This window comes from Myotis daubentonii, chromosome 2 (genome assembly GCF_963259705.1).
Source record: "Myotis daubentonii chromosome 2, mMyoDau2.1, whole genome shotgun sequence".
Taxonomy (NCBI): domain Eukaryota; kingdom Metazoa; phylum Chordata; class Mammalia; order Chiroptera; family Vespertilionidae; genus Myotis; species Myotis daubentonii.
This window is the reverse complement of record NC_081841.1, coordinates 19,174,775-19,193,501: the sequence shown is the minus strand read 5'-3', so window position 1 is coordinate 19,193,501 and position 18,727 is coordinate 19,174,775. Positions and strand designations below refer to the sequence as shown.

Sequence of the window (18,727 nt, the reverse complement as noted above, 5' to 3'; positions counted from 1 at the left end):
TAGCAAGGAAGAAAAATAATTGTATCACAATATAATGAGAACTATAATCAAGACATGTAAAGGCACGGAAGTGGAGCAAAGTAGGGACTAATGTGCCCTGGCCACTGTGGCTCAGTTGGTTGGATCCTCATCCCATATATTGAAAGGTTGTGGGTATGATCCCTGGTCGGGGCATGTTTGAAAGACAACCAATTGATGTTCTCTCTCACATCAGTATTTCTTTCCATATTGTTTATGGTGTTTTTAAGAGACAAGTTTTTAATTTAATGAAATTCATTTTATCATTTTTTACATATATTGTGCTTTTGGTGGTATATTTAAGAACTCTGCTTAACCCCAAGATGTTGAAGCTTTTTACCTATGTTTTCTTCTAGAATTTTTATAATTTTAGCTTTTAAGTATGTCTGTGATCTATTTTTGAATAAATATTTGTGTAAAATATGAGGTATTTAACCTCATCATTTTGCACAGAGATCCAGTAGTCCCAGCACCATTGAATTTCCTTGGCACTTTTGTCAAAATTAGTGGATCATAAATGTAAATATAGATAATAAATGTAGACTTCCAGTACTATTCGACTGATCTATAAGTCTGCCTTTCCATGAGTGTACTCTGTCTTGGTTACTATAGATTTTAGTAAGTTTTAAAATTGGGAAGTATATGCCCTCCAACTATGTTTTTACTTTTTAAAATTCTTCTGGCTATTTTGAGTCCTTTTGCATTTTCATATACATTTTAGGATCTGCTTGTAAATTTTTGTAGAAAACTAAGTATTTTGGTAGAGACTGTTGAATCTACACATCAATTAGGGGATAATTGCCATCTTAAATATTGAATCTTCTAATTTTTAATATGAATGGTCTCTTCATTTATTTAGATATTAGCTAATTTTTCTCAAACAATATGTTTTACTTTTAGTGTACAAATTTTGTACCTTTTTGTTACATTTATTTTTATTGTGAATGGAATTTTTCTTAATCTCATTTTCAGATTGTCCATTGCTATGTCCTGTGACTTTGCCAAAAACATTTATTAATTCTAGGCATGTGAGTGTATATTGGGATTTTCTACATATAGGATCATGTCTTCTTCAAACAAAGACAATTTTACTTCTTTACTTCCAATCTAGATGTATTTTTTCTTTTTCTTGCTTGTTTTCATGGGCTAGAATCTTCTAGACAATGTGAGCATCTCCCCCATTAAAGAATGCCCACCATATAATTTTCCTAGTCCAAATTTTTCTATTCTGAGCTCAAGCCTGACTTCCTCAATAAAGCTTTCTTCTTCATTCAAAATGATTTTTTCCCTTTTAAAATGTCTGCATCACTAACTGTTCTTACATTATAGTCATTTAATGTTATTCTGCATTCTTCATTTAATGCCTATTAGTCTTGCTTCCAGAATTTAAGTTGGTAAAATGTTCAACCTTATGTAGCCAGTATACTGACAAGACAACCCCGAGCCCAAGTATTTTCGTTATGGTTAATTACCACGGTCTATTTTTGGGGCAGGGCTATATTGCTTAGGTCCTCCATGGGCAGATCTCTGCAGGTATCATTTGAAGACAGGCCACATTTGTACATTGCATTTCCTGCTTTGGCATCAGCATTATTCTTTGCCTTTTCCTTTCCTTGGAAGTCTTGTAGCCAGCAGTAAAAGAAAAATATTTTTGTTATTTATTTTATTCTGTGGTTTTGTTGAAGATTAGAGAATTGGCCAAAATATGAGCATCCAAAAATTAGAACCAAACAGTCTGATAGTTTTGCCCTTATTAGTTAAATCTTAAAATTTGACTATTGACCTAGCCCGGGGTCGGCAAACTGCGGCTTGCAAGCCACATGGGGCTCTTTGGCCCCTTGAGTGTGGCTCTTCCACAAAATACCACGTTCGGGCGCGTACATACAGTGAGATTGAAACTTCGTGGCCCATGCACAGAAGTCGGTATTTTGTGGAAGAGCCAAACTCAAGGGGCCAAAGAGCTGCATGTGGCTCGCGAGCCGCAGTTTGCCGACCACTGCTCCTGTTTGGCTCAATGGATACAGCGTCAGCCTGTGGACTAAAAGGTCCCAGGTTTGATTCCAGTCAAGGGCATGTACCTCCATTGCAGGCTCCTCCCTGGCCCGGGTTGGGCAACCAATTGATGTGTTTCTCTCACATAGATGTTTCTCTCTGCCTTTTCCTCTCTTACACTTTCTAAATAATAACAATAATAAATAAAATTGACTATTAATGCTTATTTTAGTTATCTTTAAAAATGTAAAACATTTTATATGGTGGGTGGAGTTCTTTTCTTTCTGTTTCTGTAGCATTGATTTTCTTATGTTTAAAAACAGAACACACATGCACACACTCAATGTAAAACATATCTTCATTCATTGTTACTTTTTGCTATTCTATGGAATTTTATGATGCCATCATCCCTTTAATAGTTTCCTATTTAGAAATATGATAAGCAAATACCTATAAAAATCTTTAAGTAGTATTCTTATTTCTGACATCATTACAAGTAATAGATTCAAATTTATAGCTTTTCTATTAAAATAGTAAATGTAATTTTAAGTAAACACATTATTCAAGATGCCATTGGTGTTCATTTTGTTATTATTCAGATAATGCAAGCTCATTATAGAAAATCAGAAAAAAATATGGTAAGAAATAATTCAATCACCCTTAAAACCTGGGAAACACAGTTAATTTTCCCTGCTTGTATATACAGGGGATATATTTATGTACATATCTTTATTAAAATGGGATCATATTTTGCGTTGTATATTGTAACCTACACTTTTCTGCCCCAATATACTTTTAACATCTTTTCATGACAATAGATACATAGACATTGTTTTTCTTAATGGCTACATAGTATTCTACTAACCTGTCATCTTCAGAAGATGAGAAAATTGATCAGGAAACTTTATGATATCTTTATATATGTCTTTATCATGAAACATTTCCCACATTTTTTAGGCTTTTACCAGAAGGCATAGTTCTATTAAAGAACCAACAGTAAACAGATTTGAAATATACAGTTCACTGGCCTGGATTGCGATAAGAGCTGCTGCACAGGTTGGCCTGATGTTTATTTAATCTGCTTTTTATTGTAATATCGGTATTTTTCACCTTCCAGCTGTTAAGGTAACACAATGTATTTGTATAAGAGAAAGGACGTTTTCATGTCCTTTGGGCCAATGAGGTTTCTTTGGGAAGATTTATACTTTTAATATAGATAGTTAAGGTATTACAACTGTGTCCTCATCCCCTCCATTAATATAGATAGTGTTTTTAATCACTGTTAGCCAGACCTGGCTTTGTTTGTTTCAACTTTCTTTAAAGAAGATATTGGCAGATACACACGTGCACATATTTGACATTTTGGCAAATATCTGTCATAGCTAGGTGAGGTAGCCTATTTAAAGTGATTTATACATTAATTAAATTGCCAACAGTGATAATTTATTTGACTATGATATATTACGCATGTTGGGGAAAACATTATTTTTGAGGTTGTCTTTGTCTTGTCTTCCATGTATGTTGAATGCTATTTTATGAATTCTCTCCTTCACATTATTTACGTAATGAGTGATCTATGAATCAGAAAGCTTCCATTTACTAATTGTAATTATGCATTTATTTAAGGTCAGTAAAGCTGTGCTGGCAATTAACTTGCTCATTGGAAAGAAGAACGTTAGGACTGATCAAGTCAGTCAAGCGGCATTACTTAGCATCCCGGAATTTGCCACTGTGGACCTTTTGTCTTCATACACAGATTATTTGCTTGGTATGTTTGAGTGTATATGAATTATGATTTCTTTATATTATTGTCAATACTTATCATTTTCAGATTTTAGTGCCTGTCAATTCCTTAGGGAAGTGAAATGATATTTGATTTTAATTTGCATTTCTCTGATTTTCAGTGATGCTAAAAATTTTGGCCATTTGGGTTTTCTTTTCTATGAGTTTCCTGTTGAAATTCTCTGTCCAGTTAAAATAATATTTTTATTGATTTCAGAGAGGAAGGAAGAGGGAGAGATAGAAACATCAATGATGAGAAAGAATCATTGATTGGCTGCCTCTTGTGTATGCCCCACACTGGGGATGGAGGCACAACCAGGCATGTGTTCTGACTGGGAATCAAACTGTGACCTCCTGGTTCCTGGGTCGACTCTCAACCACTGAGCCACACCAACCTGGTCTTTGGACTGTTTGATTTTTCTATTGGACTGTTTGATTTTTCTTATTGATTGATGCAAGGGTTATATATATCAGAGAGAATCACTTTACATGTGCTTTAAATATCTTTTCTCGGTCTATGGTTTATCTTTTAACTTTGTGTTTATTATTTTTTGTGGCACATTTTTTTAAAAAATCAAATGTAGTCATATGTGTTGGTTTTTCCTTTATAAGTTGGACTTTTTTTCATGTTGTTATTTTTCAAGAAAAGCATATTTGTTGTTATTTTTTAACTTTCAGATAAGTACCAAGTTGCCTTCCAGACTGGTCATCCATTTTTTTACCAAACTGATGACAAACATGAGCACACAGATGCTATAAAAAAGACTCCGACTAAAGTAGATATTACCTGGATCCTTCTACTACGCTACTACATTCACCTGCAAAGGATTAATAACATGAGCAAGCTGCTAGGTAAGTTTTTGATGTGTTAAGAAAGAACATATGTCCTTCCTATTTCTGTTTAGGTCATGTTTCTTATTTAGAATTATAAAATACTTTTGATATCTTTCTGAGTGAATTCTCATCAGAAAACAAAAATTTCAGAGGTTCTTAACCTAAGACACACAGACCTTTGAATACAATAATATTCCAATATAATTGATTTCCTTTGATGTTTTATATGTTTTATTTCATGCACTTAAAAATATTATTGATTGCCAAATTGACCCATGGCTTGAAACAGTTAAGAACCAAAATGATCGCCCTAATTGGTTTGGCTCAGTGGATAGAGCATTGGCCCTCGGACTGAAGGGTCCACTGTTTGATTCCAGTCAAGGGCAGGTACCTCGGTTGTAGGCTTGATCCCCAGCCCTGGTTGGGGTGCATGCAGGAGGCAACCAATCAATGTGTCTCTCTCACATTGATGTTTCTTACTCTCTGTCTCCCCCTCTCCCTTCCACTCTCTCAAAAAATCAATGGAAACATATCCTCGGGTGAGGGTTAACAACACAAAAGAACCAAAGTGATCATAATTTGACAAGCTTATAAAATGAACAAGGTGAAAGTTTGGTTTTAAGGAGAGAATCGTTTAGTATCCAGTATGTAAAAGAGAAGAAATGTATGACTTCAGATAGGATATTTAACTACATGGAATTGTTTTGTTAAGTTTTTTATTTTATCATTGATGTATCTAAAGAATATCCAGAAAAACTGGTAACGTCTTCTTTACATCAGTCCCTTTTGTGGTTTCATGACAATGTATATTATTGTTTTTAATCTGTGCCCATGAACTTGGTGATTCAATTAGACCCACCCCAGGTCCTAGTGATAGAGAAGCCAGCAGGGCTGATAGTCGCAGAGTGGCTAAGCAGAGTTATCAGGAGTTTGCTAACTTCTGAAACAGGCACTCAGAAGGCATCAGGGGTAAAAGGTGCATTGCAGTAGGTGCGAGAACAATAGAAGTTCAGTGGTGAAGGAAGCGGACATGAGCCGGTGCAGGAGACCCTGCCCCATATCAACTCAGCTCACCTCTGAATTCACCTGCTGGCACTTCCCATGCCAGGTGCCCACAGTGTACTGCTTTTCTGCTCTGAGTTTTCTCTTACTGAGGCCCAAAGAAAGGACCATCTACCAGGATTCCACACACCTGGGAGTAGCCTTGGGCGAATGAAGCGGGGACTGTGAGGTTAACCTTCCAGCTTCCCAGTCCTGTGATGGACAGTTCTTTTCTCCGAAGGGCACCGTCAGGGCTGATCCTTCATTGTTCATAGTTGTAGCCCATTCATTACCTCACTCTAATTGGCTCTTTCCTTTCCTCTGTCACACTTTGCCGATTCCCTCACTTGTGCTCCTTAGATCACTTCAAATAAGTTACCTGCACCTAAATTCTTGCTTTAAGATCTTTGGGGGAGGGGGAAGAGCCTCAAACACGATAGAATATTTTACATTTTTAAATCTTGGAGCCTGAATTAACATCCTGACATGCTTCTGAGATTTTCTCTCCTTTCTGTGGCAAGAGGCAATTCCATTAGCATATAAGCTCTAAAAATGGAGGATGGTTGTTGGGAGCTGAGGTGGGAGGTACAGGACAGTGGTTAGTGAATAAAACCCAATAATATTGAGACCGTTCTGCTATCTAATATAACTCTAAATGAAGGTATTTTTCTTCCTTCAGCATCTCCAAAGCCAGGTTCTGGAATTTCTTTACCAGATGATACACTTCTCACGTCCCTTTTCAACTCTGGGTTGATTTTGCGCCAAAAAGAAATGCATAACTTTCTTAAAAAATTTTTACTTCTGTATTCTTCCTCTTGTATTGATGAATTTCCAAGAGAACTATTTCAAGAATTGGAAAACCAATTTTGTTTAGAAAAAAACTTACTTGAATCATCAGCCAAGGTAATGTTTTAAAACATTAGAGATTGTCATAAAACTTCTAAAGCCATCCTTATGTTTCTGAAGGGAGCACATTAACCTCAATGCTGGCACGAAGATTTCTAGGTTCCCCCAGAGTTCCCGGGGCGGCCCCTTTCTGTTTTGCCATGTCGAGAAGCCAACCAAACATCCTGATTTTTAGGAAAGTTCATATTTCAAGTGTTATGGCTGCTCTCATAAATCTTCAGAATGCCTCAGAATTTTCTTTATTCCTGCAAATAACATCTCTCTGGCAGTCATTTTGCGTGTATTTTTCAAATCATTCATTGTGTGTATTTCTTAGGATCACACATGTGAATAAGTAGGGTAAAAATTTTAGATAAATTAAAAGTTTGAAGTTTGTTTTTCAAAATGTTATTACATTGGATGGACTTTCCCAAAATATGTAATGTGGAAACTTCTTTTAAGTTACCTATTGAAGAGAAATAAAAAGAGGTAGTATAAATGAAGTTTTTTTAAAGCTACTAGGGTCTTGAATACTAGTAATATTTCAATAAGCTACCAAAAAAAGATAGATTGGAAGATACTGAAAAGTAAAGGGGTCGTATTGAACATAGAAATGTGTATCTTCAACATTTTGCAGTTTGGTATCTTCAACAAACATATGTTGAATACTAACAGTATACCAGATCCTCTTAGTTGGCAGAGAAAAAGAAATCGATAAGGCCTCCTCCTTGTACATTGTTTGTTGTGGTAGCAGAGAAACATGGTAGAGTTAGAGCAGAAGAAAATCACAGAACTTCATAGATTTTTTTTAAAAGAGAAAATGGCAGGGTTAGTACCAGATAGAATGTAACAATTTAAATCTATTAGTTATTTTTTGAATAGTGGGTAAGGGCTGATTGGCAAAGGATAGATGAAAAGGAGTTATCCAAGAGAGAGGTGATGAGGTAATGAAGTGTATGATCTCAGAAATGGGAAGGAAAGGGTACATATAAAATATATTGCTTAAGTAAAATTGGAAACAAAACACCTTAGTGTCCCTATGAAGACAGAAAGTAAAGAAGAGGAAATTCTAAGCCTATTCCAACATTGGAACGTCTGTCTATGATCCTCAGGGCATGGTAACACCATTAGCAGATATAGCAAAAGCTGGAGAATGAGAACATGTGTGGAGGAGGCTGGTTTATTATGCTCTGTAGATAGAGTTTGAGATTCTAATAGAAAACTCAAGTGGACACAGTGTATTGTAAGTTTCCAATAGGTATTTGTGAAATGAATAAATCAAATTAATTGCATAGAATTATTTCAAAACTTAAAAAATTACTTATTTATTTTGAATTATTTTGACTTTGGACTTCACCATTATAGCACTTTAATTTTTGCAATTATAGTCTTGCCCATGCCAGACCTGACCACATTTCTATTGTCAACCATCTCAGAAAAGTGACCTGAAAACTGGCTTGTTCCAAATTGAGAACCTTTGCTCATCTTGTCCTATTAGAAAATGATAACCTATATCCTACTAGTAAACTTATGTTTTAGGTGGATAATACTTTTTTTTAGTCACTGTTTTGAGTGAGAGTGGGGGTGACTGTTAATACATAATGATTTTTTTTAAACAACTGTTAATAAACTGTGGTTTTTAAAAAGTAGTGGGAAGACCCACCAAGGATATTTATGAATTCAGTTAAAGCAGTGATTGTCAGTTGGGGTGAAGGAGTTGTCCCCAGGACAATGTATTGGAATCCACATGGGAGAATTTTTCAATTATTTCCTAGATACTGGGGTATTGGCAGCATTGTCATTTCCTGCCCAGATTCTAAATAATTTGAGAAATAAAAGAGTAAGACAGATAGGGATTCAAACATGCTTGTCTTTATGAACCATAAAGTTGACATTTTAGGATATAGTTATATTTACTGAAAAATGGGCTTCCTAGTAGTCAGTAGCAAAGTGGACAGATTTACCAATCCAGCCATGTGTTGTTTTGTTGTTCTGTTTTGGTTTTGGTCACTACAGGCCTCCTTAAAAATCTGTGGGGACACAGTCCCCTTTAAAATATGTCATATGAAGGCGCATAGAATATTCACTCCCTACAAATCATTCGCTCCTAAGACATAAGAGCAGAACTATGCGTATCCAAAATTCTATTCTCCAAATTCACCAATCCAGTAACTCTCTCCCAGGGAGATGAGTGAGAGGAGATGGGAAAGGCAGGAAAGTAATGTTAATGCCTGGCCTTTTCCAGGGATGGAAGCGGTAGATAGTGGGATGAAATAGTTTCCAGCGAACACCAGATTCTGATTCACCCCCCCAACCCCTGGGAACTGAAACTGCCTTTGAGGATTCTAGTGTCCAGGTGCCTCAGGCGTTTGGAGTAGGGGCCAGAGAATGGGAAGGCTCAGAACTGTAGTGTAAACAGGTGCATTCGTGTGAATATTGCACAGGAGTTCGGAAACTAGTATGTGTGACTTCTTCAACACTGTTCTCAACGGAGCTCTGCTTGAGTATTTTCGTATTAAGGTCAGCCTATCCTTACCCAGTTCCTCAGGACAGTGCTCCAATGTACAGCCCTGAATGTGTTATAGCTACATGTGACATCTCTAGTGGCAGCAATGTTATCGAAGGGATGTTCCACCCAGTTTGCTCTTTTTTTGGATATAATTAGTGTAACACTCACCAAGGATAGTCAGCTCTGGGGATCACTGCTTCCTGGCTGACAGGTGTAAGCCACCTAATCATGTGTTTGTTTCACTGGGGGAGACAGCTAACACGCATAAAGCCTTTTGGATTTTTAAAAAAATAAACTCCAAGCTTGGTTGATTTTTATAATGACATTTTTTTCAGCCTTTAATCACTCTGGAGACTGTTTCAAGCAAACTCCTTCCATGATTTGCTACTTAAACCTGCTATCCCCCCCACCCCCCCCCCCCCCACACACACACAAAGGAGTAGATGCCTCACCAGAACTGTCCTCGCTGTGTGTCCTGCTCCTCAGTTTTGTGGGTCTGTGTGATGGCCAAACAAAGGTGCTGCACAAAGCCGGCTAAAAGTCCCCCCCCCCCAGAAGGATATGATTAAAATTGAGCACGATGCTGAATTATCCATGTTTAGATTATGCCTGTGACAGTCTGTGGAAGGCCAAATGTTTGTGCAGAGTGACTTGTTGTTTATGAAACTGTGGCAAACAACAGTTTTCCTGGCAGGTCTGGATTTCATTCCTTTCAAGGAATAAATCAAACATATCAAAGTACTCAGTCTATATAGTATATCCCATCAATTAGCAGATGTCATTAATCCCATTAGCAGCTAGGTAATGTTTTTAAAGACAATGGAAAATTACATGCCTATTTTGATAATGACTTCTGTTAAAATTCACCATTGCTAGACCATCATGCCAATGCTAATAAACACTGTATATATTAAAGAGAAAGCTATTTGATTATTTTCTACATTTAGCTAGTTATTAAATACTAGAGGCCTGTTGCACAAAATTCATACAAGAGGCCCCAGCCGGCCCTCACAGCCCCGGCTGCCTTGACCAGCCCTTGCAGCCCCGGCTTTGTCCAGAGGGGCGTCTGGAAGGTCATTCTGCTGAACAGTCTAATTAGCATATTAGCTATTTATTATATAGGATAAATTCTTTGCTGAAAGAGTTATCAGACCCCTGAAAGACATGCAGATATGAAAAATATGATAAATTATTTTTGTGAATTAATTGTTCATCTGATTTTTTTGGTGAACTGCCTGACATAGAATTAATTTTTTAAAAATATTTTTTTTTTATTTCAGAGAAGAAGGGAGAAGGAGAGATAGAAACATCAATGATGAGGAAGAATCATTGATCAGCTGCCTCCTGCATGTCCCACATTGGGGATCGAGCCTGCAACCCAGGCATGTGCCCTGAGCCAAATCAAACCATGTTGTCCTGGTTCATTGGTCAAGGCTCGACCACTGCTACACCAACTGGGCAGACAATCTTAATTAAGCACTTTAATATGATTATTTAACTCTGATAGTTTTGATTATTGTACATTTTAGTTGTGCGTTTAGTATCATGGTGCTATCAAGTGAGGATTCTGGCTTATCATATCCTTTCATGATAGTTTCTTGACATTTTTGAAGTTTTCACCTTTAATTCTACCTTTCAGTCAAGGAACATTTTTTTCTTGTGTCAGTAGACAACTTGAAAGGTCAATGTCTTTCTTTTTCTTTTTCTTTTATTTTGAAGAGTTGCATTGACAGCCTTATATTTTATCTTGAATAGGCTCAGAAATAAGGGGAGGTATAAAGCCTTGTACAAACAACAGGCATTTCTTTCTGGGCACTGACATGGTCTCCGTGGTCATTGAGCCTTGAGATAACTTAGATGTCAAGAGGGGAGTAGAATTGCTTCCCAGCCACCATGATGTAATATTGGGAATAACAAGAACTTAATTTTGAAATTAGTTCACACCCCATTGAAGAAGGTCCTTTTTAGAGTTCAGATATTAACACTACTATTATCTCTAAGGCTAGCCTTATTTTGTTATTATTAATCAACTTCAAAAACTTAGTAAATAATTTGTGAAATTCTAGCGCTTATGATTCTTGAAAACTTTTGATTCAGAGACAAAGTTTCATCAAAGAAGCTGGGCCCAGATTTACAAAGGAAATGAGAACAATGGATTTTAACATTTTAGAGCAAATGCTGTATCTTATTTTGCTTATGGCACTGCAAAAAATTATGACCATACTCTCAGTAGATTTGCCACTAAATAAATCAGAAAAATGTAGAAGAGGATGTTCTGGTGACCTTGAGAGTGAAATGATGGCATGGACATTTTCACTTCTAGATCTTTAATTTGGGATACTCGCCAAAGTGGAAAACATTTATTGAGTCCTCTGGGTTTCAAAGCATATTTTTCTGTAAGAGAATTCTCTCCGTGGTAATCAGGGACAGTTTTAAGATCCACATCCATAACACAAGCTGAAAGAATTTCCAGATTTATCCAATGTAGCCCATGTTGACTGTATATCAAATGAATGTTTGCAAAATTGAATGAATTCATTACCAGCAATTAAACTGATGTTTTGGTTTGTTCCCCAGGGACCTCGTGAAAGTTCCGTACATTCCATTTTATCATTAAAGTTGCTTTCCAGCCAAAGTACTGTTGATTCAGTTTCATCAGATATGGCAATACAAGCTTTAAACAAAGAACTGTGCTTTCAATGGTACATCCCTCCCCTGGAAAGACCTCCAAAGGAAGTAGAACCTATGGTATGAAACATAATTACAAAGCTGAATCTTATATTTAGAGATAATGTTTAACTGTCAGAGTAGAGAATATCCTTTTATATAGACAAAAAAAATACAGTAATATATAAACTATGTTGTCTAATAGAATAGATCTGACCAAGAAAATCCTAGGAAAGTCTTCAAGCTGAGATCATTTTCCTTTTCCCTAATCTTAAAGGGAAATTTTCCAAGGTGTCACCATTACATATGTTTGACTTTTTTTTCTTTGTAATTCCTCTTTATCACATTTAAGGAAGTATTTTTTTCTACTGCCACTTTGCTAAGAATTTTTATCATGAATATTTTACTGTGTCTATTAAGATGACTTTATGATTTTTGTCTTTTAATATGTTAATGTATTTTTTAAATGTTAAATCAACCTTGTGTTTCTGAGATAAACTCTAATGGGTCATAATGTATTAATTTTACTGGATTCAGCTTGCTATGTTTTGTATTAGAGTTTCGCCACTGCTTTCGAGAGTAATATTGGGCTATAAATTTTCCTTTTCATACTGTCCTTGTGAGATATTATTTTGTTTCAAGCTTTTGCTAAACTCATAAAATGAGTTGATAAATATAATCATATTTTTCTCTTCTGGTGAAAGTTGTAGTAACCTTTTTCTTCAAATATTTGGTAAGAGCTCATTAGTAAAGCCATCTGTTCTTAGCTGTGTGCGTGTGTGTGTATGTGTGTGTGTGTGAAAATATAAGACTCATGATATAATTCTCAATAGTTAGAGGTAGTTGTTAAGCACTAGTCTTTACTAATGTACTGGTTCGGAGTTGGTAACAGTTCTGTTTGGGACAATATCTGTTCTAATAGTAACTATGCCAAAACTCTGTAGAACATTAAGGTTTTCTATTTCTTCTGAGTCAGTTTTATTTAAGTTGCTTTTTCCAGGAATTTTCCCATTTTATTTAAAAATTTTTTCACTTTTAATCTGCTATATTTGTAGTGAAGTGCCCCTTTTCACTTCTTATTTGTGTACTTTTTCTTGATCATTGTCACCAAAGGTTTCTTATTGGTTAGTTTTATTTCATTAATCAATATATACTTCTACTTTACCTTCCTAGCTACTGGCTTCTTGAGATAGCTGTTTAGCTCAATATTTAGTCCTTTCTTTCCTAATATATGCATTTTAAGGCCATACATTTCTCTCTAAACATTGCTTTGGCTCCATCCTACATATTTTTTAATAGTATTATGATTCAGTTAAAAATCATCTTTCAATTTCTATGATTTCTTCGACTCATGAGCCATTTCAACATGTGTTTCTTAAATTCTGAACTATATGGAGTGTTTCTAGTTATCGTTTTTATTTTTTCCTAGATTATGTTGCTCTGAGGTAATAAAAAAATGCTCTGTATGAGTAATATTTGTTGAAACTTGTTTTTTCCTCCAGGAAAAAGTTTGTTATGTAAATATCCCATTTCTCTTAAAAAAGAATGTGTACTCCTCAGTTATTGAGGCAGTTGTTCATATATGTCTCAAAGGTCAGTTTGGCCAGTCTTATTCAATATTCTATATTCTTGCTGATTTTTATATTTTTGTTTGCCTTTTTTTTAACCAATTGCTGAAAGAATTATGTTTAAGTCTCTCACAGTGATTGTTGTCATCTACTGTTTCCTTGTAGTTCTGTCAAATTTTGCTTTACACCATCTGAGGGTGTATTCTTAGGCACAATCTGATTGCTAACTGTTATCTTCTTGGTGAATTGAGAATGTTATCATTGTGAAGTGATTCATAGCCTTTTGGTAATAATGTGGATCTTTCCTCATAACCTCTGTTTTATTTGATGTTATTGGAGGAAAATAGCTTTCTCGTGGAGCTATTTTCAATGTATCTTTTTCCAACCTTTTACTTTCAACCCTTTTGTGTACTTGTGTTTTAATTTTGTTTTTAAATAAAAGGTATGCATTGGATAGTTTTAAAGACAGTTTAACAATTTTTTATTTTGACTGGAGAATTTAATACATTTACATTTAGTGTAAATACTAATATTTTAAAGCTACAATGTCACTTTGTGTTTTTACTTGTCTTAGCTTTTCTGTTTTTAATTTTGTTACTTCCTTTCTTTGGAATGATTATCTTTTATCATTAATTTGTTTCTATGTGAGTTTTGAAATTATTCACCCCTTTTCCGTGCTTATAGTGGGTACTGTCAGGACAACATACATAACATAGTCGAAAGTTAATAAATGTTTTTACCCCTCTAATGGCTTATATGATATTATGATATTACTGTGCATTTTAAAGCCCAAATAATATTATTTTAAAGTTGTTTTATACAAGTTAGTTTCCTATATATTTTTCTACATATTCATTACTTGCTTTGGTTTTTTTAATGTTTCCTTGCATTTTAGACATTCCATGTAGGATCTTTTTTCTTAATTTTTGTAGAAGTATGTACTGTGGAATGTTCTTTGGTTGGGCTCTTCTGGAGGCAAACACTCTCAATTTTTGTTTGCCTGGTAAATGTTATTGTTTTACATTTATTTGTGAAATAAGTCTTATAGAATAAAGAATTCAAGATTGGAAATTAATTTATTTCAGTATATGGAAAATGTCATCTCTTTTATATTGCTGCTATTGAGAATCAAACGGTTGTTGCTTTAAAAGTATTCTGACTTACTTCATTGGTTGCTGTTGAATATTCTCTTTGTCTTTACACAGTTTGACTGGGAACAATTATTTATTTATTTTGCTCACATTAGTGTAATGGTTTAGAACACAGAGTCTGGAGCCAAATGGCCTCGATTTGAATTCCAGCTCTGTCACTTAACAATTTTTTTGCACTTCAGTATATTAGTTAACTTTTCTGTAGCATGGTTACCTTCATCTGTAATTTGAGATAACTGTGTAAACACATAACCTCAATAAATAGTAGTTGTCATTTATTATATCAAATTATTTTGCTGTTTTAAAGTTTGACAACATCAGATATTTATGTAATACACTTGCTAAACATTATTTAAAAGCACCTTTTAAAGATTAGCAACATTATCTCTTTATAGATTGTTCAGCTACCTACCTTGTGCAGAAAAGAGAGTAAACTGTGCCTAAGCAGCAAAATTAAAGTTCATAGCAAATTGGCGGAAAAAAAACCTTAGTTTGCCTGTAAATGTTATTTACAAATTAGTATCACATGTAACTCCTTATTTTAATATTCATTATCTTTACCTTTTTCGATATCTATGTCCATATGCATGGCTACACATTTGCAATAGAGCTAACTAAAGGGCAGGCAAGTGTTGGGGAGCAAGTTCAATATCAGTCCTTGAACGCTTGGAGATTGAACAGTGATTCAGATTCTTGGAATGTCTTGTAGAGAGGTCAAGCTTTTAAAAATGGAGCAGTTGGTCACTACAGACTTTTACAGAGGAACTTTCTATGACAGAATTCCTTTTATCGCTTTGCTCTCTAAGAAGAGCCCCAGGCTTTCCCCCATAAAACCTCGGCTGCATAAGTTTTGCCCTGTTTAGCATTTTTATTTACTTTTTGTCTCCTGCATTGGCCCATTTCTGCATTTCTCAGCTTTTGAGTGCTGTCCCCTCTAGCTTCGCCTCTGGTAGCTTCTGCTGCTCCTTTGACTCCTGTGACGCCTGTTACCTGTTAGACTGCGAAACCTCCTGGACTTACCTCTCTTTGCTCTCCAGCACCCTTTTCCAGTTAGCACTGCCCCCCTCCAATTCTCCTTCCTCAGGCTGGCAACCTTTCTAACTCTTGGTCAATTACATATTTCTTCTTACTCATACAAAAAGAGAAGCTTTAAGGCGCCACTCCCAGAAACATTTAAAGCTAAAGCTATGTCTCACATTTTGAAAGTACTTGCCTTTCCACCCCATTCCAAGTCAAATCTTTGCCAGATATCCCATACACATTTTGAAATAATAAATCTGTCATCTGTTTTGAGAAATTTAGTGCAGTCGTTTTCAGACTGTAGTTCCGAGAATACCCCTAGGTCATGGAGTCACTATGGTGGGTGCTGAGTGGTAATTTTTTAAAAAGAAATTAGATACAAGAAAAAAAATATCATCATGCACCACATACAGTAAGTGAAAATGTTTTCTGAAACTGTTGTCTCATGATGGACATGTTAAAATAGGAAATGTCTTAGGTCACTCTTCAGCATATGCCAGAATTTATTTATTTGCTGGCAAGAGAACCAACAACGTGATAAAAGAGTACATCCCTTCGTAGTGGGCATGGGAAGAGAGAGATTACATAGTTGGGAAGCAGAATGTTTACCCAAGCAGCTGGCATTTTAAAAATGGGGAAGAAAGTACCAACTATAAAGTTCATTTCACAAGGTCGTAGAAATATCACACCCATAGCCATCTGGAACAGGATGATCTGAGAAGTTAATGCTAAGACTACATCTGTGGCTCATAATTAGAACAACACGGTTTCACCCATCGACAACCATGTCTGACAATTAACATGGAAGCACGAACTGGTGTAAACAGAGATTAGAAGCAGAGCACCAAGTAACAAATTCTGATTGAAACAGGTTGCTTGAGTGATTTTCTTAAGCCACAAGCAGAGACTCAGAACATACAGTTTTCCCATTTCTTCGTTCAGGGACTTTTTTTCCCCTTTGACAATTAGTATGTATCTCTTGGGCCGTGATAAAAGATGTAGTTGCTGCCATAAATCTCAGCCAAAAAAAAAATCAGGAAATACTGACTTGGGTAGGCTAGATCTTCTTGGTCCTAAGATTCTATATTTTTGTAAGGTAACACTGAAATTTGTTTGACTATTCAAATACTGGCTTATTCAAGTGTACATCTACTGCTCATTTTAATAGGCCTTTGGTTTCATGTTGAATAACTGGCTGAAGCTCATGAAACCCACAAGGTAATAGCATTAGTGAACACTTACTATGTTCCAAGCACTTTACTTATTATTAGGTTCACAGCGACTCTCTGGGGTAGATGCTGTCTATCATTAGTCCTATTTTATAGAAGAGGAAACTGAGACACAGGATGGAGGAATGCCAGCTGGTATGAAGTCAGGACTGGAGCCGTCAGACTCCAAGTCTGCGTCCCTAAGTGTGGGGCTGCGTGGAGTCTTCAACGGTGGTCTGGCTGCAGGCATGTGTAGCCCCTGGGAAGGATGGTAATAGAAATTCATATCTGACTTAGGGCTTTAGACTTTCCAGGGACTTAGACGGTCATTGGATAACAGTACAAGTTAACATCGATTAATTCATCTTCTCAGTCCACTTTAGTTTACCTACCACACTGAAGCAGAAATGCTCGTGGGAACTACAGATGCCGGTGGCAGCAGAGTAGAAATCCTGGGACTGGGGATCTATATAATAAAAGCCTAAGCTATTCCACCGTTAAGGTGGAACAACCAGAACAACCGGTTGCTGTGGCGTGCACTGACCACCAGAGGGCAGACGCTCAATGCAGGAGCTGCCCCCTTGGTAGTCAGTGCGCTCTCACAGGGCGAGCGCCGCTCAGCCAGAAGCCGGGCTCATGGCTGGTGAGCACAGCGGTGGTGGCGGGAGCCTCTCCCACCTCTGCAGCAGCACTAAGGAGCAGTGAGCTGAGTAGTAAGGAGCAAGCAGGTGGGTGGTAAGGAGTGAGGGAACCTGGGTTGCAAGAGGGATGTCCAACTGCTGGCTTAGGCCTGATCCCTGGGGGGATTGGGACATCCGGGGATCGGGCCAGCAGTTGTACATCCCTCGAGGGGTCCCAGACTGCAAGAGGGCACAGGCTGAGGGACCCCCTCCCCCCCTCCCCCTCCAACCCACTGCATGAATTTCGTGCACTGGGCCTCTAGTTTTCATATAAATTTTTTAGATAATTCAGAGGACTAAATATTTCATACCATGATACTTTAGAGTTAAGTTTATAACTTCTTAAGTATGAGGCTAGAAATTATCCGATCCTATTTGGCAAAATTAGTAGAATATAGTAGAACCACATTGTGAGCTCTTCACTAGAACTTTGCGACAAACGAAGCATGTTTTGATCAATTTCAGTATTTTCTAGAGACAGACAACAGAAAGACTTCCAGGGACTGTCATTTTCATGAACTTCCCAGACATGGTATTCTTTTAAACAACAACAACAACAACAACAACAACAACAACAAACAGCAACAATGAAAAAATGGCTGATATAAGTCAAAGAGATGTACAGCTAGAGCTTAGCCTTAAAAAGATATGACCAGTCCTAGCTGGTTTGGCTCAGTGGATAGAGCATTGGCCTGTGGACTGAAGAATCCCAGGTTCAATTCCAGTCAAGGGCACATGCCTGGGTTGCGGGCCTAATCCTTAGTAGGGGGGCATGCAGGAAGCAGCCGATCAATGATTCTCATCGTTAATGTTTCTATTTCTCTATCCCTCTCCCTTCCTCTCTGAAATCAAAAATATTTAAAAAATAAAATAAAAATATATGACCGAGACCAAAAGTTTGTCTCAAATTTGTCTCAAGATGACCCCTTAGGATTTTTAGCTTTATTCTACCTTATCTCACTGTTTTGAGCATCCGGAGTTCCCAAGAAGATGCTTATATAGTAGGCTACACTGGAAACCTTCTCTGACTTCTCTTGGTATCACCCAAGTCAAATGTCATATCTGAAAAGAAACTAAGAGAGTGTGAACTTAGTTCAACACTCTCATTTTATAGGTCAGGAATCAAAGGCCCATATAGGCTGAGCAACAATGCCACAACTCAGTGACAAAAATAGGAACGGAAGCCTAAGTCCTCTAATTCTTAATATTGATTTCTTTATAACACACATCTAACTCAATTACTAACAAAGCCAAAAATGCTGGCAGGATGACACAGGCTGGCCCACAGTGTGTTTCAGACCCTAGGACAGGACTGGATTAATTATTAGTTAGCACATGTCATTCAGGCTTGGCCTGTGGCCAATAGCATGAC

The 18,727-nt window shown here is 36.6% G+C and overlaps 1 protein-coding gene across 1 annotated transcript in view; it reads left to right on the top strand.

The window, feature by feature from the left end:
- The window catches only part of CFAP54 (cilia and flagella associated protein 54), a 252,763-nt gene that overhangs the window by 192,625 nt on the left and 41,411 nt on the right, over positions 1-18,727 (top strand). Inside the window, exons 60-64 of the mRNA XM_059681924.1 lie at positions 2,968-3,066; positions 3,637-3,778; positions 4,471-4,644; positions 6,347-6,570; positions 11,639-11,809. Of these exons, the coding sequence (XP_059537907.1) occupies positions 2,968-3,066; positions 3,637-3,778; positions 4,471-4,644; positions 6,347-6,570; positions 11,639-11,809 (810 nt within the window). The remainder of the gene's footprint in view (positions 1-2,967; positions 3,067-3,636; positions 3,779-4,470; positions 4,645-6,346; positions 6,571-11,638; positions 11,810-18,727) is intronic.